This window comes from Bacillus rossius, chromosome 6, assembly GCF_032445375.1.
Source record: "Bacillus rossius redtenbacheri isolate Brsri chromosome 6, Brsri_v3, whole genome shotgun sequence".
In the NCBI taxonomy this organism is placed as follows: Eukaryota; Metazoa; Arthropoda; class Insecta; order Phasmatodea; family Bacillidae; genus Bacillus; species Bacillus rossius.
In genome coordinates this window covers 69893848-69921583 of record NC_086334.1, presented here as the reverse complement: position 1 = coordinate 69921583, position 27736 = coordinate 69893848, and the positions used below count along the sequence as shown (strand labels likewise).

Here is a 27736-nt window from a genome sequence, read left to right as displayed (position 1 = left end):
TAAGTAAAATCCAGTTGAAAAGTTTATTCCAGTTTTTTTCTAGAGTGGAGGATTTTATTTTCTCCCACTACAATTAAGCTCATCAGTACACCACATGCTTCATGTTGACAGTTGTAAGATTTCATGAATACTGATTGACTTGTTTGTACTATCTTGTAACATAAATTTCAGAAAAAAGCTCAGTAATGGTTTTTTGAAGCAGGCAATAACACCTTGGTGTTAAAGCTGCACCAAACTTGACAAATTCGCTGGTAAACTTCATAAAGATTTTTTTGTCGTTCAGATTTGGAGGGTGATTTTGGGCATTATCAAGTAAGAACACTGCTTTCTAGGAAGATTTTATGATTTCAAAATAGACTGAAATGGGAAGAAATTCATTTTTTAACCATTCATTGAACAACTCAGGTGACATCCAAGAACCTTCCTTAAGTTCCTGTAAAACTCAGGAAGAGTATTTTCGACAATTTTTTCAACGTGCTCTGTTTTTTTAGATTTCTGTATAACCTTAGGCCGCAGTTAATGATTTCCTGAAGCAGTGCTGCAAATCAAAACCGTCGCTATTTGCTTGTTAATTGTCTATTCTGGAGCTCTCTTTTTCACCCTTTGAAGCAAGGCATATTTTGATAGCATTTTAAAATTCCAACCCGTTCCATTTTCATTGAATATTTGTTCATTTGAGTTTCCTGCTAAAAATTTGTCCTCTGCTTTAAAAACCTCCACGGCATCATCATCGTCAGATAACTTTTCCCCACAGACATTTACTTGACTTGCACCTTACCTACTTTTCCACTTTTCAAGCCATCTAGCACTTGCCTTAAATCCTTCACTCATCTCACCTGTCATTTTGAATAGAATTGCAGTCTTTTCCTGGATAGGTTGGGGAAAGCAGTTGCAGCAGGAGGGGTGGTAGGACTGATTGCTAGGATACTGACGGGGACAGCACGGAGACTAAAAGATAAGGTGTGTTCAGAGTTGGTGAGGCCAATGCTTGAATATGCAGCGGCAATTGGGACCCATACCTAGGGATAGAAATTAAGGAACTAGAAAGGGTGTAACATGAAGTGGCTGGATGGGCGATGGGTATGTGGAGAAGATGGGAAGGGGCGAAGGGTGAGACGAATAGGCCATCGGTGATGATGAAGGAGCAGGGGTGGGATGGTAATACTGGGAGACAGGTTGAACAAAGGAGTGTATAGAGGGAGGAGGGATCATGGGTGGAAGATCCAGAGAGAGTGGATAAGAACGGAAAGAGGAAGGCAAGTATTCCTGATGAGGACAGGGCGGGAGTGGAATGGGATTGAGGGAAAGATACTGGCTGTTAGAAGAGGAAAGGACTTGAGGAAGAAGCTTCAGAAATTGGACGAGTTTTGGGGTGGGGGGAGGGGGGGGGGTCTCTGCTACCGGGCAGAAACCCGGAAACCCAGTCACAAGTGTATCAATAAATCAATCAGTCAAAATCAATCAAATTATCAGTCCCATTTGTGTTGCTCCCTTTACCGTTTGTTGCGTAAAAATAAAAACACAACCCCGTTTACTTTTTTAGTTTTGGCACATTCTCATTGTTTTCTTGTTATGCATTTTCAAAGCATGATCTTCAAACTGATTTTTAATTTTGACCCAATCAGAAACAGTAGAAATACCAACACCAAAATCAACTGCAACAGTTTTCAAAATCTTTCCATTTTTTTATTCAATCAATTTCTTCTAATTTTTGTTTGATTATTGTCACGACCCTTTTATGTCTAGTTAACATAACAGTATGCACACTGCACACTGACTGCAAGTTCACTCACTGCACCCACCTCTTACCAGCCCACTCTCTCGGCTTTGTTGTAAGAGCATTTACCGGACATACAACAAACACATTACGCTAGTTTTCAATTTGTTTATTCTCAACATCGGTCGTTTCTGTGGAACGCTATTTTGCTTATAAAGAGGCTTTATTGTACCAACATTACTTAAACATTCCATAACAATATGTTATTTGTATGTTATTACAGAACTATTAATGCTGTAAATATTGTACCCACACTGTCCCCTTTTTAACTCAACCCATGTTCAGGGTAGAAAAAATTTTTAATTTAAAAAAACCTTTATTGTAAAATGCTACAAGCAGGGTGTCTACTGACCCTGGAAAACCTGGAAAACCTGGAAAAATCAGGGAATATTGTAATCAGGGAATAATCAGGGAAAAATCAGGGAATTTGTTCAAAAATCAGGGAATTTTGGTTTGGTAGGTTGTAGTTGGCAATACTTTTTTGTTTATTGATCAGCTTGCATTGGCGTAGCATCAAGTGTATCCCCTCCCATTTTTATTTTTGAATGGCAAATAAAGAACAGTTCCCACGTCCATTTTCTTTTATTTACCATAGGATTCAGAAGTGGCGTTAAATCACGTGATACAAACTGGTTCAAGCTGGTCTGTTCCTGCTGACGTGACGTGCTGCGGCATGTGCTTCCCGCGTTTGGATTACACCGACAGGTGCATTTAATTTTAAGTAATTATGGATGCCCCAACGTAAACTGGGCATTTTTGTTAGCTTTGAAAATACATATCACAGACTTTTTTGGTGAAGATTCGCCATCGTTGCTAGAAATTGGTAGCTGTGGGTTTCATATGGTCCATGGTGCTTTCAAAACTGGAATTTATGCTACACAATGGGACATTGTTAGTTTTTTGAGGCACAGTTACTTTTTGTTTAAGCATGTACCTGCAAGGAGGGCAGATTACATTAGAATAACTAGATCAGAGCTTTTTCCCAAGAAATTTTGTGCAATCAGATGGTTAGAAAATACTGCAGTTGCTGAGCGTGCCATGAAAACGTTACCCCACCTAAAGAAATTTGTTAGTGAAATTTCTATTTCATCTGTCTTTCAATGTAGGTTAGTGGAAAGTGCTCTTGAAGATAATCTTCTAGAAGTAAAATTTACAATTTTCCACTCTTTGGCATCAGAGCTGGAATTGTTTCTTACAATGTTCCAAAGTGAAGCACCCATGGCACCTTTTCTGTATGATTCACTAGTAGACATTTTATTAGCTTTGTCAGGAAAGTTTGTGAAACCAGAGGTACTGAAGAGCTTTAGGGAAAAACGCAATGTATCTCGATTGGATGTAGATAACCAGGAAAATCTATTGACTGCTAACAATATCAAGTTGGGTTATGCAGTATGCCATGCCATCAAGAAAGAGAAAGTACCAGAAAAGTCTGTCCTGTTACTGAAAAATGATGTTAGGACTTGTCCAAAGGTTATGGTAAAAAAAACTTCAAGACAAAAGTCCCCTAAAGTCAAGGGCGCCCATACCCGGGGGCAGGGGGGGGCCGTGGCCCCCCCCTAGCTTTCAGGGAAGGAAAAAAAATAGTGTAGTCAGGTGTTTTACTTTAAAGAAAATTATTTAAATTCAGTATTATGTAGAAGTGGTTCAACACGAAGATATTATTGTATATCGTTTTTTACATGTCTACTTCATTTTTTTATGTTAGTTCAAGCATTAGTTCTGCTGCTGTGATATAAGGTGTTGTGTACAGGGAGAAAACGCTGTTCAAGCGCAACGTCCGTGGCGAGTCATTCCCCTTCGTAATCCTACCCAAGCTCACGCGATAACACAACACAACAGATTTAGAACAGTCAGAGTTTAGACGACGCGACAGTTGACACGTGCTTGTAGACGGCGAAATGTTTTGCTACTTTTTCGTCATAATGTATATGTTCACAAATAACATCTCAAAACAGAGATTTTTCAATAGTCTTTAGGTCTACAGTTTTATGCATCTGGTCTAGATTTAGTTTAGTGTATTCAGTCAGTATAAATAACTTAAGTGTAAATAAATCAGTGAAAGTGTAAAGATAAAAACCTTTGTTATTATGTAGTGTTTCTTAGATTTCCTCATTCGTCACATCCGTTCAGATTATTCACAATTTTTAAGGTAAGCTAACACATTTAAAGTTACTCAAATAAGAATTATTGTCCAGAAAAGTATACAACGTAAAATTTATGTTGGAATTTTGAATTTGAGGAAAACCACTTTTTCCCTTCAAAAGTGTTTAAAGGGATAAGGATTCCGCTACCTTCAGTAGACTCGTAAGCAATTTACACTAGAATCTCGATTTTACGTACGCTCACGGTCGCTTGGATTGCATTCGTAAAATCGTTATCTTCATAAATTTTAAACACCCCACCCCGTGAAGATACATGTTATAATTTATTGAACGGAATATATATAATATTAAATAGTAAAAACAAGACTGCCATCTGCCCTCTGCCCTCCCTTGCGTTCCCCTTATTTTTTTTTAACATTCCACAACTTGCCTCATTGCACGAGTGATATAAAAGTGACATCACAGCGACTAAACACAGTTGCACCACGCATTGCATCATGTTAACTTTTGTGTGGTGACAGTAGGTTGTCCGACATGCCTTTCTTGGATATCTTTCCTTTTCGTAAGACGCGTGCTACTAAAATAAATTTATATTTGAGTTTGCAAACTTGTTCACTCCTTGCCAGAGACAACTGAACACAGACGAGACTTTCCAGGGTTGGGTTGATGAGCTGGAAGAATTCCCTGCCTTGCATTTTTATGGACTTTACCTTATCATATTTATCAGTTAATCTTTAACAGATAGGCTTGAAAAATATTAATGAACGCACTTTTAGTAACATAATCGAGGAGATCAAGCACACAGTTCAGTGTACACCTGTACTGTTTCATAAAAGTGATCATAGGTAGGGACTGAAAAAATTCGCGGTTTCATTGACCACTCGGATAGACTCAACGATTCTCTATGTACTCGGGCAACTATCACCTGGTCATTGGCTACCGACTCGGGACACCTGTTTATTGCGATTCTTATGATTCGATACTTCTTTAGTTGAGTCTTTGCCATTGGCCTAGAGTCCTTCAGGTAAATTGCGGTCCAATCACTGACGCAGCATTAAGCTAAATGAGTTTGGATTCCAGCCTGTCTCGAAAGGAATCCGCGAATTTTTACTGTCTCTAATCATAGGCTTATTTGGTGAAGAAAAACGCTGCTCTGTAACGACAGACATTCATTAAAAACACAGTACATTTTAGTGCGAGAAGCCCTTGAATTTGTGATAGCCACAGGGAATTATTTGTTTGTATAGTAAGTTAAAAAAAAACTTAGTTGAAAATCCGCTCGTCACGTCTACTTGCTGTCACTTACACCAATTTTGAGTGTTTTTTACTGGGAAACCGATGCAGCGAAGGTAATGAATGCGACACATGTCAAGATAATGCCTAATGGCATGGGTTGTTGGATATTAGCGGAAAGGAGAGGAAGTAGCTACTCAATATCGTTTCTTTCTCTCACGCTTCACAAGGTTTCAAGCTCAGTTGCTATGCTCACGAGCTGGAAATGTTGGAATGAGTAAGTAATGTTGAGTATAGTTCATTTGCGGTAAAATATATATTTTTACGGCCTCCACATAATTTTTCAATCGAAGAAATTTCAAACTTTGCGACAAATAAAGTGTACCTAGTCCATTTTTTCTTTTCGATTTTGAGTTTGATGCCGCAATAACTTATACAATATTCACTAACGGTAAATGGCTGTTGTATTAGCTTTAAAATATGAATACGCTGTGCATAAAAAATAAATATTTTTATATGTTTTCATAGTGTTTTTTTAAATTTTTATTAAATATATTTTGGTGTCAAAATTTCCGAATTTTAGATGGTTCCTGAAAAATGTATTCGTAAAAACGCGGCTTCGTTGAGTCCGGGCTCCGTAAAATCGAGGTTCTAATGTATCTTAATTCTGAAGTTAAGTACTGAACATGTTATTTAAGGGTTTATCAGGGCCGTATTTACGCGCAGGCTATCTAGGCTGTAGCCTATGGGCCCGCACCACAAATGAGGGCCCGCACCACACGACACGAAAAAAAATTATACTGCGATGTGGATCTTCTTATATTCTTAAAATACGCGTCGACATATTGTCCAGTTGTTTTGTGTAGATTAATTGCGCTGAACTAAACTCTTCTGTGGAAAGCTGATTATGAGTTATGTCAGCATTTAGAAATTTTCGATTATTTTCATTGGTTTTGGTGTCACTTAATTCCTTAACCTCTAAATACTGTTTGGTTAAATTGTCTAGTTTAATAATAAACTAATTTTTTCTGCGCTTTACTATCACTAAATAAACTTATAGTCCTCGACTACTGAATCCATCTGTGCTAATTTTAAATGATAAGCAATTATGATTCATATCGAAACATAGTAATATTCATTTAATTGTGAAACAATTTTTGACTATAATTATAAGCGTATTTCAGGTGTTACATTTAAAAACAACTGTTTTCTGACTGTAATAACATATTTAAATCGTTTCTCTCCCACAGTTGAATCTTTTGACCAACACGTTTTCAACTTTATAATTATTTTAATTTAATTTGTACGCGACATTTATTTAGGGGTAAAGAGAGCAATTAGTTGAAGGACTGTATTCTTGATATCCGTGTACCCGAGACGCTGTAAAAGTATAAGGACTGTATTCCTGCATTTTTGTTGCTAAAAATTCATTTGTTTCAATAAAATAGTTAATATTTAATTAATAAAGTAGCCAATAAAGATTTTTTTATGGCGAATGAGTACTGTGGTCTAGTATTTTAGTAACAGGACAAAAAATTTTAACAGGGTCAGAACTGGAACTATTTTATGGCTAGTAACAAGCCGCAGTTAAGTCTTCCAAAAGATTAAAAATACTTCATACCCCTAAGTCTGGCCCCCCCCTACAAATTATCATATGGGCGCCCTTGCCTAAAGTACAAACTTACCAAAGGAATTTCCTGCTTATGTCCGTCTATGGCTTTAAATTCGGGTGTGAGGAAACAGCGTGTGAAGTACAGTTTATAATGTTGTCTTCGAAACAGGTGGCTATCAGGAGAAGAAGCTGATAACATTGAGTGATCATATCAGTTGGTATGTTCCTCGCAAGATTCTGAAGCACTGTTCTCGTCTTTTTCTCGAGAAGATGGGCGCCTTGATCACTTGTGGATGCTCATTCTTAAGGCACATACAGTAGTTGCCAAAACAGGCCTTCTAAAGTTTGTGAGGATGATGATGGAAATGCATCATTGGAAAGAGGATTTTCAGTGAATTCTAATCTGCTGGCTGAAAACTTGCAGGAAGAAACACTGATTGCACAAAGACAAGTGTATGACTTTGTTCAACGTTTTGGAGCTGTAGAGCATGTTACAGTATGTAAGAAATGCTAGTTGTAGGCTTAAGGAAGCCCTGCAAACAAAACAAAAAGAAAAGGAAGCTACAGACAAGAAGAAGGCTGAAAAAAGAAGCGTTGAAGAGGAGATCAAGGCATTGCAGTTTAACAAGGCTCGAGTGTTGGATTTGGCTTGTTCTGAAGCAAGTGCTATAGACGCAAAAGTTGAGTCACTGCGAAATTGATGGGAGCTTCCTTTTATTAATGTTTTCTGCAAAAGTGAGTGTGTGAAATATTTGTAGCAGCATGTTTTATTTGCCATCAATTGAGTCACTTTGGCCACGTCTAGAAGAATGTAATATTTTTACTAATTTAAGTAAGTTGAAATACTTTGAAACCCATCAATGTATTGTTATGCAGTTTTTTCAGTTTTGTGGAATGTCGTAATTGTGTTAAAGAAAACCTGGAAAAATTCAGTTTTAGACCTGGAAAACCTGGAAAAATCAGGGAATTTCATTTACTAGATCTGGTAGACACCCTGTACAAGATAAGTAGATAGCTAAATAATGTAAGTAACAACTACTTAAAAAGTATAACATAGTTTTTTTATTATGACTTGAAGGATGCTTGCTATTAAAGTAGTTTGAAATAATGGGAGAGAAAATGAGTCGAATTAAGTACTAGTAGGCACTTAATTTTGAAAGGTCCACTGGCTTTATTAGCAAGGACTGTTGCACATCTATATATAGGTATTGTACATGTCTTTATCTTAAATAAATCAGCTGAAACATTCTGTTCTGAACATAGCCTCAACCACAAACTGTATAGTGTGAAAATACTGAAGCAAGTTAACGCTCAGAAGGAAAACTTCAGTGTTCACATCTAATGTAATGCATTACTGGCATTCATCGTGATCATCCATTCCATGGTGTCTTAGGACTAGGTTGTAGAACAATAAATATTCTTACACATCACATGTCTAGGACAAGTTATCAAAACCCTATTTTGTTAGTTCATGAATAAAACAACCAGTAAATATGAAGTGATCCAAGTTCAATCCTCATTGAGCTCTGTCATAATTGAAAACACTGTTACGTGTTGTTATGATGTGGTTTTATTTTCTGCGTTTCACATTATACAGTGATATCCATATCTGTTCCTGACATCATCAGTGGGTACATCCTTGACCGGTTGAGTGGACTAGTCTCCTGTCTTCACACCGGCTCACGAGAGGTTGGCATTGTCACAGGTGACAGAAGGTTCCCAGCAGTTTGCTTCATGGTTCTGTGAGAGATGTCTGGCACTCACTCTGTCCACATTCACCACGCATTAACCCACATTTTAATTTTGAACGTATATCTGTTACTATCAAACCCGGTTGTCCATTCATTATGAATCATAGCAATTATGATTATGATATCCACACACCATCACTGGTCTCTAAAAACATAAGAGAGTTAAAGTATCTTTTTATAATCATAATAGTAAAGTGGGGGAGCTGAATTGTTGCCCGTTGGATGGGCAGCCCTTCAGGATTTTTCTGGCAATGGTTTGTTTGTACAGCGACTGGAAGGGCAGCCCATCCAATTTCTGAAAACATGTTTCTTGAAGTGTTTAAATAATTCTGAAAACTTGCCCCTTGGAAGGGCAGCCCATCAGGATATTTCTTACAGTAGTGTTTTTGAAAGGTTGTCTGAATTGTTGCCCCTTGGATGGGCAGCCCATCAGGATTTTTCTGACAGTGGTGTTTTGTAAGGTTGTCTGAATTTTTGCCCATTGGATGGGCAGCCCATCAGGATTTTTCTGACAGTGGTGTTTTTGAAAGGTTGTCTGAATTGTTGCCTGTTGGATAGGCAGCCCATCAGGATTTTTCTGACAGTGGTGTTTTTGAAAGGTTGTCTGAATTGTTGCCCCTTGGATGGGCAGCCCTTCAGGATTTTTCTGACAGTGGTTAGGTTAAGTTAGGTTAGGTTAGGTCACTTTACAAACTAACCACTGTCAGAAAAATCCTGAAGGGCTGCCCTGTCAATGGGCAACAATTCAGTTGCCCTGCTAAAGTAAATGTTTGCGCTAATTTCACAATAATATTGAGTGGTGAAAAGGGTAAGTTGAGCTCCCGACCAGCGTGACGAGCAGCACCGTGTTCCCGGGGGCAGCTCAGCGGGACGGGGGGTGTTGCAGGACCACAACAAGGTGGAGAGGACGTTCGGGGACTGTGCGCAGAGGAAGACGTACTCCCACGTGGACCTGATCCACATGATCGGCGGCGTGGACACCGAGAGGGGCGCGGCCGTCTCCGGAGGGCGCGGCTACTACCTCATGGTAACACCTCTCGCTGCTCGTTGCTCTGCAGTTCTGTTGTGTTTCCTTTGTGATCAGTCTGGCCGAGTTTTGTCATCCTTCTGTTGGGAAAGGCTGTATGTATGGGTACAAATATTAAAAAAAACGAGATCAGGAGACGATAGTGAAAACCAAAGCTTGCACAATGGTAAATTACTAGTGTTCAATTACTACAATACAGGTTGTGAAAAAGAGGTAAAATTAATTTTAGTAATAGCAAATAAGTATAGGTACAAAAAACAACTTACAATTTACTGCGTGAAAAAATCTGAACTTTTGGTTTGCTTTAATTGCTGGCTGCTCAGTTCCTCTATTTTTTTGTTTGTATGATTCAATTGGTCAAACAAACTGTCTGGACAGTTGAACCTAGAAAAGTAATTCCTCAAAACAGAAACTGCTTCTAGAGCTTCATGCTTGTGAGGCACCGGGATTTCTTCATCTTCATCTTCATCTTCATCTTCATCTTCATAATCATCACCATAATCATCAGGTTGCTTTTCCTTCATGTGCGAACTGACAATATCATCAAGAGACTGTTCTTCTGTAGTTTGCACATGATTGTCAATGTTGACAAAGTCGCTGAACAAATTGTCTGAATGAATTTTCTTCCATTCTTCTTCCTCTCCGCTGTCACCTGGTTCACTGTCCTCATTTGTGCACACTGTTCCTGAACTTGGAAAGCTGCCTTTCTGAAACAATTTGAAATTGTTGTTGATGTTACTTGTTTCCATGCATAGGCAATTTCATGCACTGCATCCAGAACATTAATTTTTTTTCTTGTGTACTTTTGCCAGCATCCAAGAGATTCAAAATTTTTTTGGACAATCCTTTTCTTGTACTTCAACTTAAAGGCATGAATAATGCCTAAGTTCAAAGGCTGAAGCTCACTGGTGCAGTTGGCAGGGGGGAAAAAACAAGCTTTACATTCCTTAAATTCAAATCCTGAGGGTGAGCTGGGTACTGGTCAAGAAACAGCAAAAATGTTTCTCCCCTTAACACCCATTGCTACATCCAGAGCACGCAGATGCTGTTCAAAGATTTTTGACATCATCCAGGTCTTTTGATTTGCCAAATATTTTGTTGGCAAAGTTTTTATGTTTTTGAAACACCTTGGATTCTGTGCCTTTCCTATCATCAATGGTTGAAGTTTCTCACTGCCATCTGAATTGCTCATTAGCAAAACTGTGAGCATTTGTTTACTAAGTTTATCACCATGACATTGCTCCCCTTTCAAACAAACTGCTGCTCACAAAAAGCATTTCACTGGTGCTTCAGTGCTTAATTTCGCATCTAGGGGCCAGGGCCATGCTGCGATACATTTTAACCTTTTTTCCTGCCAGTTTTGGTTTTAATTATAAATTCAGGCCCCAGACATGTGGCACAGGTCTGGGTGGTTCGTGAGTCCACCGGTACTTAGTTCCTGTGTTTTTCGTACCAAGACGAAAAAGTCACTAGGAATATTATTTCATGAAGGCACAGAGCTGTGAGAAATGATTGGCTAGTAAAGATTTTTTTTTCTTTCAGATACATAACCTAACAACCAATTGAAAAAAAATGCTTTTATCACACATGGCTCTTTCTCAGCCAGTCATAACACTGGGTACTATACATAACGATTCCCATGATTCTCTGAAATGAATTATTTACAAATACGTTGGCTACCAAAATTATATTCTGAGAAACTTTCCACTCCAGATAAATGACAAAAATAAGTCATAGCATGAACATTAAGCTTTTATTATCCAAGCTCCTGAAAGAACACCGGGTAGTGTTCTCACGCTGAATAAATACTTCCATGCAGCTGGCATGAGTTTCCATGTCGCATGTGATGTGAAACATACACAAACTACAATTTAAAACCTCATGCCAGTTCTAAAATAAAGTTGCATTTTTGTAGCAACACATCTTAAACAAAATTGTGTCATAATCACAAACACGGCCACACTTTAACTGTAGCATTTATGAACACACTGAGACATTATTTCATTATCTAGTTCCATTTGCAGAGCTGGGTTACAAAATCACAACCTGTGATTCGGTCGCAGTCTTGTGTGTGACATGACTAGCGCTCCAGCTGAGGTGGCAAATGCAGGAGATGGAAACTGTGGTTGCTCCCGTACCACCAATGGCAGAGCAGCTTCCAGTAAACTGTGACTGCTCTCAAACCACCAATAGCAATGCAGGTAGCTTCAGTTCCCTTGAAACTGTGATTAATTCCAAACAAACTTTTCGTTTAACATCTGGGCTGCTAATAATTTTTATTTACCGGTACTTTATCAATACATCCTAGTGGAAGAACTAAAACTCTAATAGTTCTTGACCAGCCGATAGTGCACAGCTTCTGTTCCCACCACAATAAATACATACTTTTGGTCTCTAATGAGAACGTTATTTTAATTGTAATTTACATTTGTGTGCTGGGTTTAAGTGAACCAAACAATCTTCAAGTCCGGCGCCTTACAAAGTTAAATTTTAGAGAAATGGCCCAGAAAGTGTTCAACTATACTTGGGTTAGAAAATTTTTTTATTATTTTATCATGTTTCCAAAAAAATTGTAGTTTCACAACATTTTATATAACTCGTATGCATACACAAGCTTTTACACATTAAAGTTTATATTAAGACACATCTGTAGGTTATAAATGTAACAACAAATTGTCTCATAAACAAGCACAGACATATAAAGCAATGAAAAGATAATCTTCATACTTTATACGTGTGAGTATTTATCAGGCTCTTAGTCATTATCCTTCATAACTATTGTTCTGAACTTGTGGAGAACCACTTACAAGAATACCAAATTGCGTACAACTTTCAACAGAGACAAAGAACTGTTTTATTATAGTCCAAGTTACACCACAACAGTCAAATATTCACTCACGTGTACATGAATGTTACAAACATGGGCCCCATATGAATTATACATTCTTATATGTAAACACACCAAAATAATAATTCTGAACAGTGAGTAAGCGTGGAGCGTATAAAGGTTTGCTACTGGTGTATCAGCAAACACAATCAATAAACGCGAACATCATTACACATGGCCATAAAACAGCAAACCCAAACCCAAAAACCGAGCGACCGTGACTCGGCACAAGACAAGGGGCTCAACAAGGAAATTAAAGTGCCTTCAAAACGATCAACTGCAGCACTATCAAAAAACATTAGAAGAATTACCAATGACATTGTTTAAACTTGGCAGCCCGAAACAGCAATTTAGAAGAAATGAACCATTAATTTAACAAATTACATTTACTGTATCGGACTGTATCACAGTCAGTCACAATATTAGTCACTGAACTAAATAAACGCCGGCCTCACGCATTGCAGACTAACAGAAGTTAAAGTTAAAGTTACAAACTACATTACTGTGGTAACCAACTAGCAACGCAAACAATCTAACCCAGTGAATTACAAACGATGAATAAGACTGAATCAAGGCTAACGCCAATGTGCATGTGCCGAAACCTGGAGGGGGAAACAAAACTGAAAAGAAATGGGAGGGGAAGAGGAAGGGACGAAGGATAGAAGCCCGCACCTCGCTGGTATGATGTCGCAACAACAAAATCGTTGCACATTACCGTGTTTTCTCGCATAATCGTCGCACATTTTATTCATAAATCAAGTTTGAAAAGTAGGGTTGCAAAGATTATGCGAGAAAAAAATTTTGTTAGATAAAGTTATTTATGAAAACAAAACCCATTCATGGAAAGTACGTTTATTTAAAAAGTAAAGTTTAAAAGAGCACCCCAAACAATTTAAATTAATAAGTCGTGCAACAAAAACCTTTCTTCAACTTTAAATATAAAAACCAAACTGTGACGTGAACGCAAGCCACTTGAATCTGTGACTTGAACTAACGTGTAACTTGTCACGAAAGAGTGCGGGCCGTCAAAGGTAGTTAACTCGGCACCTGACAGAGAGCGCGCGATGCATGCAATCGTCGAGATATCGATATTCGACTACGTGGTGCTCTATATGGGAAGCAACATAACCAAACACGAATGATGCTAACTAGCGCTTGCTACATTATTATAAGCGGTACACCGCGGCGACGCAAACGAACGAGTGTCATTCCATGCGAAATCAACAAATAATACAAAAAAAATTTGCCACGTCATTTTACATTTTGATGAAACTTGGTAGGGCATACGCTCCAATATTCTAGACTCAAAATTAATTTTTATAATATTAAAAAAAAGAAATACTTTTTTTTATATGGCCTACTGTTTGCAGCATGGACCAGTAAAAAATAACATTTCACAGTTATTTTCTAAGATCTGCAGAAATTTTATTAGAATTAGGAACAATGTCTATTATGGCTCATTTGAAAGCTTGAGAAAAGTACATTTTTTTGTATAGTCAAAGTTAGATTTCAGTTAAGCCCAAGCAGAGATTTTTTGACTTACATTTTAGTCAAAAAAGTGATTTTTCGTAAATTTTTAGACTTAAAAAACTTAATGAAGGATTCAAAATAACATGCCCGTAATTTTACCTGTTAAGCTAGTAAGTTAGTAGTAAGTACAGAAAAAAAATTGAACCGTTATTTAAAATCCTTCAACATAAAAAAAATTCGTAACATTTATAAATTTCTTAAAATTTACGTTTTCAGAGCTCAAAAAATGCATGTGGGACAGGTTAAAAAAATGTGAAAATATTACAATACCAAGTCCTTACAGTGTACTTTAAAACAAAAAATAATTAATGTTGTTATTCCCAAGGGTTTGGTTGCCATGAGCTTTTGAATTAGAAGCGTATGATTCACTGGTCTTTGTGCCTTGAGGGGCGGTATGTGAAGAAGAATCCAAGGATGTGCATTTAATCACCTGGTTGGCATGCACTATCATTAGTCATCCACTAATCTACCAGTGATGTGTGGCTGGCTGGTGAATCATCTTGTTGGAATGCGCTGTTATGAGTCATCCAATACATAGCAACAATACTGTTATGACATAGGCCCAGGTCCCCTGCTCAGTTGAGGCTGTGATGCGGAGCATATAGGATGTGTGTGTTTCAGTTTCTATACCATTTTAATTTTGGTTTATCCTTTTAGCTTCAGTTTTAACAAAATATAATGAATGTAAATTTATGCAGTTTAGGGTGAGAATTTTGCAATACACAATTGTAATAGTATTTACAGATTGAATTACAATTGAATGTTCTTGTTCTATTGGTATTCAAACAGAAAGTGTATGTCATAAACTGTCTTACTCTAGGTCTTCTGTATTGCATAATATATCTGAGTTTACTGAAGAGCAGAAAACTTTATTTTTATTGAGAAGTAAGTGTAATGATATCAAAACTGTGTGTACTTTTCATAAAGCTGAATTTCTGGACAGATACTTTCACATTTACGGCAAGTCTTGTTCAGACCCAAACACTGTACACTCAAAAATTGTTAAAAAATCACTGCGGGAAATATCAATAAAACTTTCAGACTGCAATCCTGAATTAAATTTAATCCCAGGCAAAGCATTGTGCACAAAATGCTTACATCAAATTCAAAGGCCAAAAAAAGACATACTTGTCAATAGTGAAGATGAATATTCAGATGTTTACGAACCAGAAACTGTACTTGTTGAGTCTGTTAATGAAGCTTGTTCAGTACTTGGTATTTCTCCTGTCAAGATACAGAAGTTGTCGAATGAAGCTCGACCATCACGGGTAAAGAAGAAAGTTAATGAAATAGCTACCTGTGCTACAGAAAAGCTAAGTACATCTTTTAACTTGAAAAGCTTAAATGACAATGAAAATATGTTAATGACGCAAATGCTGATTTAGGTATTGAGTATAAACAATTGATTCACAAGCTTAAAGGCAAAATGTTGACTGCAAATTCCACTCAAGAAAAGGTCAGTATTTTGAGTTTGCTTCCTAGCAGCTGGAGCATTGCTAAAGTTCAGGGTGAGTTTAATGTCAGTCATTATCTGGTCCGTCTGTCAAGAAGATTGACTGAAAAGGATGGTATTTTACCACAAATAGCGAAGAAACAGGGTAAAAATAAACTTGATGAAGTTTCAATAAAAATTGCTCAAGATTTCTATGAAAATGATGAGTACAGCAGGATGATGCCAGGTAAAAAAGATTGTGTGTCTGTTAGGGGACCTGACGGTGTTAAAGTTAGCATTCAAAAAAGGTTAATCTTATATAACCTAAAGGAACTTTATGCATGTTTTAAAGAAGAAAAAAAAAACACTCATGAAACTAGGGTTTTCTAAGTTTGCAGAACTAAGACCCAAATTCTGTGTGTTAAGTGGTTCGTCAGGCACTCATTCTGTCTGTGTGTGTATCATACATCAAAATGTAAAACTGATGCTTGCAGCTGTGAAAGTCAACATGGACTACAAACATCTCCTGTTGTGTATGGTCTGCAGTACTGATAATGAACTCTGCATGCTGTCAAAATTTTGTGAATGTCCAGGAAGTAATAAGCTGTGTGCAGTACTTCAAGAAGGATGGGATGATTTTGAAAAAATGGAAACAGAATTGAAATTCAATTTATGGGTTTCAACAGACCGTTGTGAGCTATCATCTTGTGTTCTTCCATTTGAAGAGTACTTGGATAAGCTAGTCGAAAGGTTTGAGCAACTTCGAGGTCACCATTTTATTGCAAAGAAACAAACAGAATTCTTGAACATGAAGAAGACTACTTTGCTGGAGGAAGAATGCATACTAATGGGGGATTTTTCTGAAAATTTTTCTTTTATCGTACAAGATGAGGTACAATCGTACCATTGGTCTAGTAATCAGGCCACCATACATCCCTTTGTGATGTACTTCAAAGTAGATGGAGAGTTAAGGAACCGTTGCTTTTGCATTATCAGTGATTCATTGGAACACAACACCACCACCTTCTATGCCTTTCAAAAATTAGTTCTGGTCAGTCTAAAATCTTTCCTCCCTCAAATGAAAAAAATTATTTACTTTTCTGATGGTTCGGCGGCACAGTACAAAAACAAGAAGAACTTTATAAATCTGTGTAACCATGAAGAAGATTTTGGTGTTCAAGCAGAATGGCATTTTTTTGCCACATGCCATGGCAAAGGACCATGTGATGGAATTGGTGGGACAGTTAAAAGAATAGTGAGAAAGGCAAGTCTTCAGACTGTAGAAAACCATATCATCTCTCCTCTAGATATGTTCAAGTTTTGTGTGGACAATATAAAGAACATACATTTTCTGTTCTGCTCAAATCAAGATGTTGAAGAGGTTGAACAACAACTGCAGAAAAGGTTCCAACTCGCCATTCCAATACCTCAAACTAGATCATTACATAGTTTTATTTCAGTCAGCCAAAGTGTTCTTCACGTTGGTGTAACATCCCTTTCAATACAATACAGAACTGTTTCAGTCACTAAGGAAGCTGAAGTTACAAATCATACAAAACTACATCCAAAACTGAGGGATTACGTGTGCTCTGTGTGTGATACAGAGTGGTGGTTAGGTGAAGTTCTTGAAGTGAAGGTTCACGATACTGAAGACGAATATAGGATTCACTTTTTCCATCCTCGAGGCCCTGGCACCTCTTTCAAGAAGTCAGCTTGTGACAACAACACATGGGTCCAGAAAAAGAACATTCTCAGCATTCTCTCCCCCAGAGACTTGTCCATGGCAGCCACTGGCAGATGTCGCAACATCTCACCACAGATGAATGAACACCTGTCAAATCTTCTGAATGAATATAAGGCAATACAATTAATGTAAATGAAATCTGTAAGTAATTCATATTCAAACAATAATTTATATATAAAGACCTAAATGTAGCTCAATTTGATAAATAATTAATGTTATTGTGCTCGTGTACAGTTAGCTATGTAACTCGTGTTACACAGTTTTTCAAAAGCTCATGGTAACTAAACCCTTGGGAATAACAACATTAATTATTTTTTGTTTTAAATTACACTGTAAGGACTTGGTATTGTAATATTTTCACATTATTTTAACCTGTCCCACATGTATTTTTTGAGCTCTGAAAACATAAATTTTAAGAAATGTATAAATTTTATGAATTTTTTTTTATGTTGAAGGATTTTAAATAACGGTTCAATTTTTTTTTCTGCACTTACTACTAACTTACTAGCTTAACAGGTAAAATTACGGGCATGTTATTTTGAATCCTTCATTAAGTTTTTTAAGTCTAAAAATCCACGAAAAATCACTTTTTTGACTAAAATGTAAGTCAAAAAATCTCATGATTGGGCTTAACTGAAATCTAACTTTGACTATACAAAAAAAATGTAATTTTCTCAAGCTTTCAAATGAGCCATAATAGACATTGTTCCTGATTCAAATAAAATTTCTGCAGATTTTAGAAAATTACTGTGAAATGTTATTTTTTACTGGTCCATGCTGCAAACAGTAGGCCATATAAAAAAAAAGTATTTTTTTTTTTTTAAATATTATAAAAATTAATTTTGAGTCTAGAATATTGGAGCGTATGCCCTACCAAGTTTCATCAAAATGTAAAATGACGTGGCAAAACCCATTTGTTGAGTTCATTTGGAATGATCCACATATAAAGGTTATAACGTTAATTAAACTTCTTCAAAAGAAAATTTACACGTCAGACAATTTCGTATTTTCGTTAATTAAATAAGTATGTTGTAATGTCCGAATAAATATAAGATATGTACTTTAAAATACATCGTTTTATACGGAAAAGATACCTACACAAACCGCACGGCATCTAACAACGGGACCAAAAACAACATGCGACATTTACATGAGACCTTTTACCCCAATTTTGACGGCCTAAAATATAGGTTCGATGATTATGCGAGTGTGACGATTATGCGATAAAAGAGGGTATATATTATATTTAATGATTGTTTTTAAAGAGAAGCAAAGGGACGCAAAATTTCAACGTCTTATATTAATAACAGTTTGTCAAAATTATTATTTTAATTTTATTTTTAAATTAATAATTACTAGTAAAACAAATTATAGCTTTGTGATAGTGGTTTTTTCAAAAAATATGTAGCATATTTATTTGCATCTTTAACTAACTTTGGTTTTATTATAGTTTTTTGTAACAAACACTCTTTTTGTTGCTTTTTTTTTATTATATTAGTTACTATGCATTAAATGGTCTCTATGTGTACATGTTTTGAAACTACTTGCAATTGTTAAGTTATGTCATTAGCACATGCTGTTCACTCATTTATTATTTACCATTAGAGCAGACCTAGAAGTGCTTGGACTTGATTGGATCAAATATAGAAATCACAGATATTCAAAAGGAGCAATCTTTGTTTAGACTGTGGTCATCTTAGTAATATGGTCATTATTTTTGTGTTTATTTTTATTTATATTATTTAATTTTGCAAGTCTTATGTTTAGAAAAAAATGTTCCCATATGTTAACAAAGACATTTTTTAGAGGTATAGTCAGTGTAAATGTCAGCTATTTCAGATTCATCAGGCACTAGAACCATTCCACTTGTAATACTTTTATTTTATTTTATTAAAATTTCGGTATTAATTATGCATAAAGTGGTACCTAGATATGTATATGTGAGTGAAGCAAAGTTTCTCCCTTACCCGGGTTGGCAAGTATGGAGTAGGCAGCTAGGAGCTGTAGTTGGTTGCGCGTCAGTGGAGGCCTTCTTTCAACGTAGCAAACAAGCTGGTAAACTTTGGGAAGAGAGAGAACCACTTACACAGTGTTGCCATTGTAGGTAATTTTTTTTTTCAACTGTAGAAATTAAGTATAAAATGGCATATTCCAGTGTCAAACACAATTTTTTTTTAAAATGGGTTGAAAAAATTTCTCTCCACTAAAAGCTGGATATATAGTATAGAAAAAAGTGTAATGTTTTTTGATCATCTATCAAATTAAATGTCTCTAAAGTGACAGCAATACAAATAAAAACTGTGAAAAATGTATAGCGTTTCACATTAAAATACCTGCTTTAAGACTTTGGCAAGATTTGCAACATTTATCTCTGGTTGGTTGGGTGTCATGTGACAGACTCTGCACAAAGATTTAATATATATTAAGCTGGCATCATCATCCTCATCATCATCGTTGTCATCCTCGTCATCCTCATCATCATCATTATCATCATCAACTACTTCCAGCCTGTGACCAGATCAGCAAAGTAAATGCCTCCTTCTTCTGTCCCTCCACCATTCCTTCTGCTTCACTCTGTTCCAGTCTTCTCTTCTCTCCTGTGCTCCTTTAACTATCAGCTCGCGTGGTGGCCTATAGGTGGCAGCTCCACCAGCCTGGTGTAGGATGCAACAGGCCCAGTAGTTGGCGATTGAAATTGAAAATTTACTTGAGTGAGTTGACACACTCCGTAGAGAAAATGCATGTGTAAGCAGCAACATGCAGACGGCCTGCGGATGGCTGTACTCTGACTCTGTGTTCACGTCATTGTACACGTGGTTTCTCTAGTTTCTCTGCGTTCACTCTTTGCCACAGTGTCGGCTTAGCACCCGTAACCGCTCGTGATTGCTACGATTGCTGTGGCAGCTGGTGGGACTGTGGACTGTGGACTGTGGCAGGGCCCCGCGGTGTTCCTGGAGCTGGCCCTCATTCAGCTGGCCCTGCGCAAGCTGCTGGCGAAGGGCTACCAGCCCCTGTACACGCCCTTCTTCATGCGCAAGGACGTGATGCAGCAGGTGGCTCAGCTGTCCCAGTTCGACGAGGAGCTCTACAAGGTGCAAGTCAGCTATTTCTCACATATGTTGATAGACAATTGCTGCTTCTCTTCACGAAGACATGCTTTAGTTAATTTTTTTCATGAAAACTAACTGTTTACAGATTTATGATTTTTTTTATGTAAAAAATGTATTGGCGTGTGCAAAGGCTTTGGAAAGTCAAAGTGTAATCAGAACATAATTTTCTTTGACTACGAGAGATTTAAAAAAAAAACTCCAAAGATTCTGAAGATTTTTACATAGTGCAGAATAAGTGAAAAAGCTGGATTTAACACAGTTGTTTGGGCCACAAATTACATCCACAGTGTCAGCTAGGTGCATTTCGTAGTGGGAGGGAACCTGTCACACTGTCTGCACAGACCCCTCAAACAGATATTTTTATACAATTAACAATATTAACTACTCTGGTGATAATATATTGCTACAGTCTAAAGGTTTGCTGAAGCCCTGTCGAAAAAAGTTACACTTTATCGTGAAAGAGTTAGCTTATTTTTTCTTACCCTCTTTTATCGCATGCAATGCGCAATCTCTATGCGTAACCGGAGTTAACTATATATGATAATCCGCTCACTCATGGTGTTTACTACAGTAGTAACGCGTTCGTTTCGCTTGCATTTGGATCACAGATTTTGTTTTTCTATTTAAAGTTGAAGAAAAGCTTTTTGTTGCATGACTTATTAAATTAAATTGTTTGGCATGCTCTTTTATACTTCACTTTGTAAATAAACGTACTTTCCATGAATGGGTTTGGTTTTTATGAATACTTTATCTAACAAAAAAAAAAATTTCCCCATAATCGTTGCACCCCTACTTTTCAAACTTGATTTTAGAATAAAATGTGCGACGATCATGCAAGAAAACACGGTACATAGAAATTTAATTTAAAAAAAAAAAATAATGCATGTACCGTAATCGCTCGCGTAATGTCCGTAGTAATTTGACCACATTTTTGGCCAAAAAAATAGGGTGCGGACATTATGCGAGGAAAAATACAAAAATACAAAATTTTGTGTTCTATTCAAGTCGTGCGTCTTTGTTCTAATGAGGAATGGCAGGGGAGGCAGCGACGTGGCAAGAGGAAGAGAGAGGCAACGACTCCGCAGGGGGGAGAGGCAGTGCTATGACTGGGGGGGAGAGAGGCAGAGGCAGCGCTGTGGCAGGGGGGGAGAGAGGCAGAGGCGTGGCTTAACCTCCCTCCTGCCAGCTATCCAGCCAACCAGACAAAGGAGTGTTAGAATCCTTGACCCACTTCCCTTCCTCCTTAACTTCCCCTCTTCTTCTCCGACAACACTCCACATCAACACAGCGGCAGCGGGCGCGAGACCCTTTCTTTATCTTTATGTCGTTTGAGATAGGACTAACTGCTTACGTCTGGCATGCCTCACGACGGTCCTACTGAGAACGGACACTTACAAAATCACCTCCCGCCGCTCACAATACATGGCTTGTTGTTTGCTGCATGCCAAGCTGCCCTGCCCTCAGATAAACCCAGAAAAACACGTTTTTTAATTTTTCTCAAAAATGTTTACAAAACAAGGAGGGGGGCTTATACGCGGGCGGGGCCTTTGACCGTGCTTTGTTCAGTTCAACGAATTTCCCCACCCTTTCAGAACAGGAGAAAGGACAGCTCAAGGTCACGGCTTTGTTTACAGACTATGTACTTCGGTAATTCCATGCCGGGAAGAAACCGGTGAAGGTCAAGGAAGAAAGTTTAGTCCAACCAGGCTTGTGGGGCGAAGCTCCGGTCGACGTCAATTTGTAACAAATTTTAAGTCTATATCTTTATTGAGTGTTATGCTCTTATACATTTAACAGTAAAAATTCAGAATTCCTGCCTTAGGCACAGGCCTCCAATGCAATCAAAAAGCCCCTTGCTGAGGGGGCCAGCTTGCACTTGTAACATCCGCTGACAAACACACGCGCACACACACACACACACACACACACACACACACACACACACACTTCTTCCACGGGAATCCTACATATTTTCTTTTCGCCCATGATAGACGTTATGCTCATTGAAATGTTGAAATCATGTGTGCGAATGCTCGGTGGTGGCAGAAGCAGTTCAGCATGGTTGTTAAACCAGCAGTGGTTTCAGCTGTTGCAAGTGTTGGTGATGATGGTTCATCGGCCGAGCGTCAGGATGAGAGGTGGTCGTGTGAAGGTGTAGCACACAGTCACCAGAGGGCGGTTGTGCAGGTTGTGGGTAAAGGCAGCGAGAAAGGAGAGGACAAGGAGCTGGAAGAGAAGTACCTCATAGCGACCTCGGAGCAGCCAATCGCAGCATTCCATCGCGATGAGTGGATCCCGGAGAGCGCCCTGCCCATCCGCTACGCCGGCATCTCGACCTGCTTCCGCCAGGAAGTGGGGTCGCACGGCCGCGACACGCGAGGCATCTTCAGGGTGCACCAGTTTGAGAAGGTCGGTACCACTTACACAGCCAACCAGGTACATGCAAGTTATTTTTAAGTTTACGGTTTCAGTGAACATACAGGAAAGCTTCACTATAAAGAACATGAAGGGACCAAAAAATAATTGAGTTTGTTATACTGAAGTTCTTTATACTGAAACATAAGCTTGTTATAAATATGTATAGCGATATTGTTGATCGCAATTTCAAACCAATAAATACAGAAAACAAACAGCTGTAAAGTACATATACATATGTACATATCAATCCATCCATGAAGGAAAAAACTATTTTTTTTGAAAAATAATCTTCAATCACTTTTTGTTTTTTGAAATTATTGTTCATGTATGTTAACACGTCCTTTTCGATTTCTTGAAGCTTAGGCATATGATGCACAAGTTCATCACATGTCATAAAAAGTCTTTCAAGCACAGATATAGCATTGATTACTTCTTTCTTATCTGGGCGAATAAGCTCGTCCTCTTCAGCCGCTTTAGGTTCATCCACCTCTGATTCACATGTTTCTTCACACGTAGCTTCATCCGATTGGGGTGGGCAGGTTGCGAGATTATCGTCAATCACAGCAAACTCTTCAAAGGTTACCTCTGACAATGTTTGGCCGATTTGTGCCCACAGAGATTCACAGTGGGTCACTTCCACTTCAGTATTTTCAGCACTAGCAGGTGGAGGGCTGCTAGAGCGAAAGCCTGCTTTACAAAAGCAGTTAGCAATAACGGATGGAGAAATGCTGTTCCATGAAAAACAGCACCTGTGCATTGCTTGCAGGATGTTCCATTTTGGGACAACTGATCCACTTTCTTTGTGATCCATCTGCCGCAGAAGGTACTGGACCAGTTGCTTCCTGTAATGGTGTTGTACCTGGCTATGACACCCTGGTCCATGGGCTGCAACTTGCTGGTGCAATTAGGGGGGAAAAATACAACTTTTACATTTTTTAGTTTGGAGGTTTCAACATTGTGTGCTGGGCATCTGTCCAAAAACAACAAAAAAATTCTGTTTTTAAGACCCATACGAGAATCGAGTGAATTTAGCCAGGTCTGAAATATAGACGATTTCATCCAGGAATTAGTATTGTTCCTGTAGGTACAGGACAAGTGTTTAATATTCTTAAAACACCTGGGCTGGGCAAATTTACCAATAACAAGCAAGTCCAGTTTTTGTGTGCCATCACTATTTGCACAGAATAGCACACTTAGCCTGTCCTTACTCTTCTTATCTCCATGGCAAGTCTCACCTTTCACTCCTAATGTCCTGTCAGGCAGAAGATTAAAAAACAAGCCAGCCTCATCAGCATTAAATATGTCTTTTTTATCATAACCCGAAGTAATGTCTGCCAAGCGTTCAATCCAATCATCTTGAATTTTCGGGTCTACTGAACCTTCCTCACCACACACCTTAAGTGTACTAAGGTTCCATCGGGCTTTGAATCTATGCAGCCAACCCCCTGACGCCTGAAAATCTTCAATGCCCATCTTAAGAGCTAACTCGCGAGCTTTTTCTTGTAGAACAATTCCAGAGGCTGGAATATTTGAAGCTCTGGAATGCATAAGCCAGTCGAAAAGATTTTTCTCCAGGCCTTCGTTTGGTGCCGTACAAACTCTCTTCCGGCTATCAGGCAACGCAAGATCTTGGTTTTCATACGTAACCCGCTTTGAAAGAATAGTAGACAGATTTAATTTGCGATTCCAAATTTTTCCGCATTGTCCTTTTTTTTTCACCCCTGTCTACAGCCTGCAGAATCTGTTGTTTTGTTTTCAGGTCTATTGCTTTTCTTTTACGAGCACCAGACAATTTGCTAAGAATACAAAAAAAAAAAATCGAATTTTTAAACTGTACCACGAGCACAAAAGGTTATGAAATAACATAAACGTGTTCTCTCGGAAAACGATACAGCCGGAACTAATACAGTATAACGCTTTTCCAATTATGTATCACACTGCAGCCAACTCACACAAAAATATTCGTCGCTATAAAAATTGTCTACAAGAAAAATTTAGTTTTGCTACAAGTGTAAATTCAACGAACTTTAACTGTAAATTCAATTACATAAAGTTATTCTAGATTGTATGAATTTTAAAACAAAACTAAAAAAATATGTGTCAACTTTCAGATCATAAAGTTTAGTAGTCGGACCTATCAATACACAGCTTCGATAGATACAAACAGTACAGTATCTCAGTCATTAGTCTATGGCCGCTTGAAGAACCTGTTCACATACTCTCTGCTGATGCTTTGTCTATGGTCAGAAAATATGTTGTAGGTTATGTTTTTGTTTACGTACATGCTGTTACATTTGAATAAGAAAATTAAAAATTAAGTACAAGTTTTTGGATTGTAATTTTTTTCAAAATTTGCCTCAAGGTTGTTCGTTCAAGTGAATATTTTTGTTTCAGGAAGAAACAGACCGTCGTAAAATTCGTTAAGATGAAATAAAATTCAAGGTTAATATATACGTGTTTGACGGGACCAAACAATGAGTTCGGTTTAGTGAAGTTTTCGTTTAACTGAAGTTCGTTGTACTGGTGCTTTCCTGTATTATTAATTTTTTATTTACAACAGTTGGCATGAATAGGATCTTGCTTAATAAGGATATCAGTGAACTATTTAATAAAACTCTTAACACTGACTGACAGACAACACACAGCTTAAACCGGTGGATCTAGAAACATGAAATTTTGCATAGGAGTTCCTTATATAACATAGGCAAGCACTAAGAAAGGATTTTTGAAAATTCATCCCCTAAGGGGGTTCAATAGGGGAATAAAGTTGTAGGAAGTTGGTCTTTTTGAAGTTAAAAATATGGAAAATTGATGTTTAGGCTTCTGTTTATAAATAAGTCACCCTCCCCTCTTCCTTTGATTGACCTCTTTTAATTACGGTTCGCTGCCGCCCCAAACGGACTTCGCGCCGCGACAGCAGACTGACCACACCACATTGCCGGCAAGTAACACATCAAGACTTTACTCTGGTCGTCGTTTAAAGATGTGATCAGCTAGACAAGGGATGTAATCCCTACTACTTAGTATTTAAGAATTAGTCAGTCTGCGTACCACGTAGAAGTAGTCATGCTTCGGTAATAATACTTTATAATATTTTCTATTTTTTTTAAACCATGGAAACGTCCATGACAACCGCATGTTCGCAAGCCCCGCACCCTGGCTGACACTAGAAGCCATCTCCTGTATGACAGGGTACAAGGGCTGGATGCGGACCTAAGAACACCACCCTCGAGTCCTTCCTCCAGCAAGCAGGACGACTAAGGCACCCTGATGACTCGTTAGCAGCAACTTCGGCCAGCAATCGTCAAATCTCCAGTCCTTCAGTATTTTTATTTCTTCAGAATAACATTAACTCACTACGTTGAAAATATCAAACGACCAGAAACTTTTCTTTGGGGACTTTAATCGCTCTAAGTGTGCTGGGATTGTTTATAATTAACCTGTTTATTCTGGCTGATTTTGTTTTAATGGTGTCTAAGGATTAGGGGTAATTTTCTAATTAGGGCCGGCCCATTCTTTAGATATTGTAATTTTAAATTGATGTCAATATAAGTTATTTTTTTTTTAAATATATTTGTCAATCAATTTATTAAATATTATTTTAATGTGAAAGTAATTGAAAGTTAAATAAACATAGAGGTACAGTAAGTCCTCTATTTACGTCGTACCGATTTACGTCGTTTCGGATTAACGTCGCTAATGTTTGAGTACTCATGTTTCATTTTAAGTTGTCGCCGATTCACAATAACGTCGTTTACAATGACCATAAATCTTTATTTTAACCAAAACACCGTATATAATTCGTTTATAATTCTTTTTTTCCTTCGGTAGTTAATTTATGCTATGTAGCGTAAGCTACACGTTCACCGCCTTATCTTATCATACATCATGAGGGACGCTTCCTGCTCTCCGCTGCTCTCCGCGCGGTGATGCAATACTACCAGCCCGCCCGCTCGGCCACCCACGTATCTCGCAGGTAGAAGTGTTATCTACTTCCCGCAACGACACAGCATTTTCTCCTACCCCTGTTCGTCCAACTCCTTGGCACTTCAGTAGAGGTGTAAAAGTAACTAAAAGAAGTCTACCCGTATGTATTCGTTACTATAACAATTAGTACTCGTTACTTTCGTATCGTTACTCGTTACTTCTGATACCGCATAACATGCTATGTTATGTAACAGCAACAAATCGAGTCGTATTTCGTACACGTACAGTATGATGTCGCGTAAATAATAATAAATCGAATATAAACAATTAAAAGTATTTGATAATTAACAGCTTTTGTTAACCAAGAAACAATAAAATCTCATTAGAGCAGCTTTATTATAATATCTCTTTTAAGATAAGAACAAAAAACGTGAAAATACGCGATAATAAAAAACAAAAACATACATATTTATAATTTGTAAAAAATACTTTCTTACGTTGTTTCTGTTCCAATCTCAAACTTTGTCTACACACACAATACCTTTAATAAACAGTAAAAAACTTGGACAACGAATTTCCAAATTATACTTTTCTTAATAAACAAACATCATTCTTTGTAACGAATAAGCGCGCGCATGCGTAAACATACGAAAAATGTGAGTAACGAAATGCATTCGTGTGTAACGTTTCGTTACTCGTTACTAGATGCCGCACCCGTTACTCAGTAACAAATACATACGGTTTGCTACAGCTCTACACTTCAGTCGCTATGATATCATTGAGTTGGCCGGAGTTTTAAACGTGCCGTTGTTAACTTTATCGTGATTAAATGCGTTTGTAGTAGGCCTACAGTATCAGCTCACTGCAATTTATGATTTTTTCTTCATAAGATGTCTTCCAAACGACTATATATCTGTTTTTATATTTCAATCAATAAAGGTAATAAAGCAGCGGGTTAAATAACCATTCTATAAAGCGGAGAAGTACTAGTTGGACTTGTTTCCCACGCTGTCGGTTGTAATTTGCTGATAAAATTGCCCGTTGTCACGTCTGTATGCCAGCGCTTCCGGCCAACCTTGGGCCGTGGTCAGCCGGTGGCATGAAACATGGCTCATTTTGCGTCGTTTCTATTTACGTCGCAGTTTTCAGGAACGTAATCCCGACGTAAACCGAGGACTTACTGTAC

General features: G+C 37.8%; 1 protein-coding gene across 2 annotated transcripts in view; it reads left to right on the top strand.

Moving 5' to 3' along the window:
• Positions 1-27736, top strand: part of LOC134533286 (serine--tRNA ligase, cytoplasmic) — a 109749-nt gene that overhangs the window by 52253 nt on the left and 29760 nt on the right. For both annotated transcript variants that reach the window (XM_063370742.1, XM_063370741.1), the window contains exons 4-6: positions 9362-9502; positions 20032-20187; positions 22393-22614. In XM_063370742.1, coding sequence (XP_063226812.1) covers positions 9362-9502; positions 20032-20187; positions 22393-22614 — 519 coding nt within the window. The remainder of the gene's footprint in view (positions 1-9361; positions 9503-20031; positions 20188-22392; positions 22615-27736) is intronic.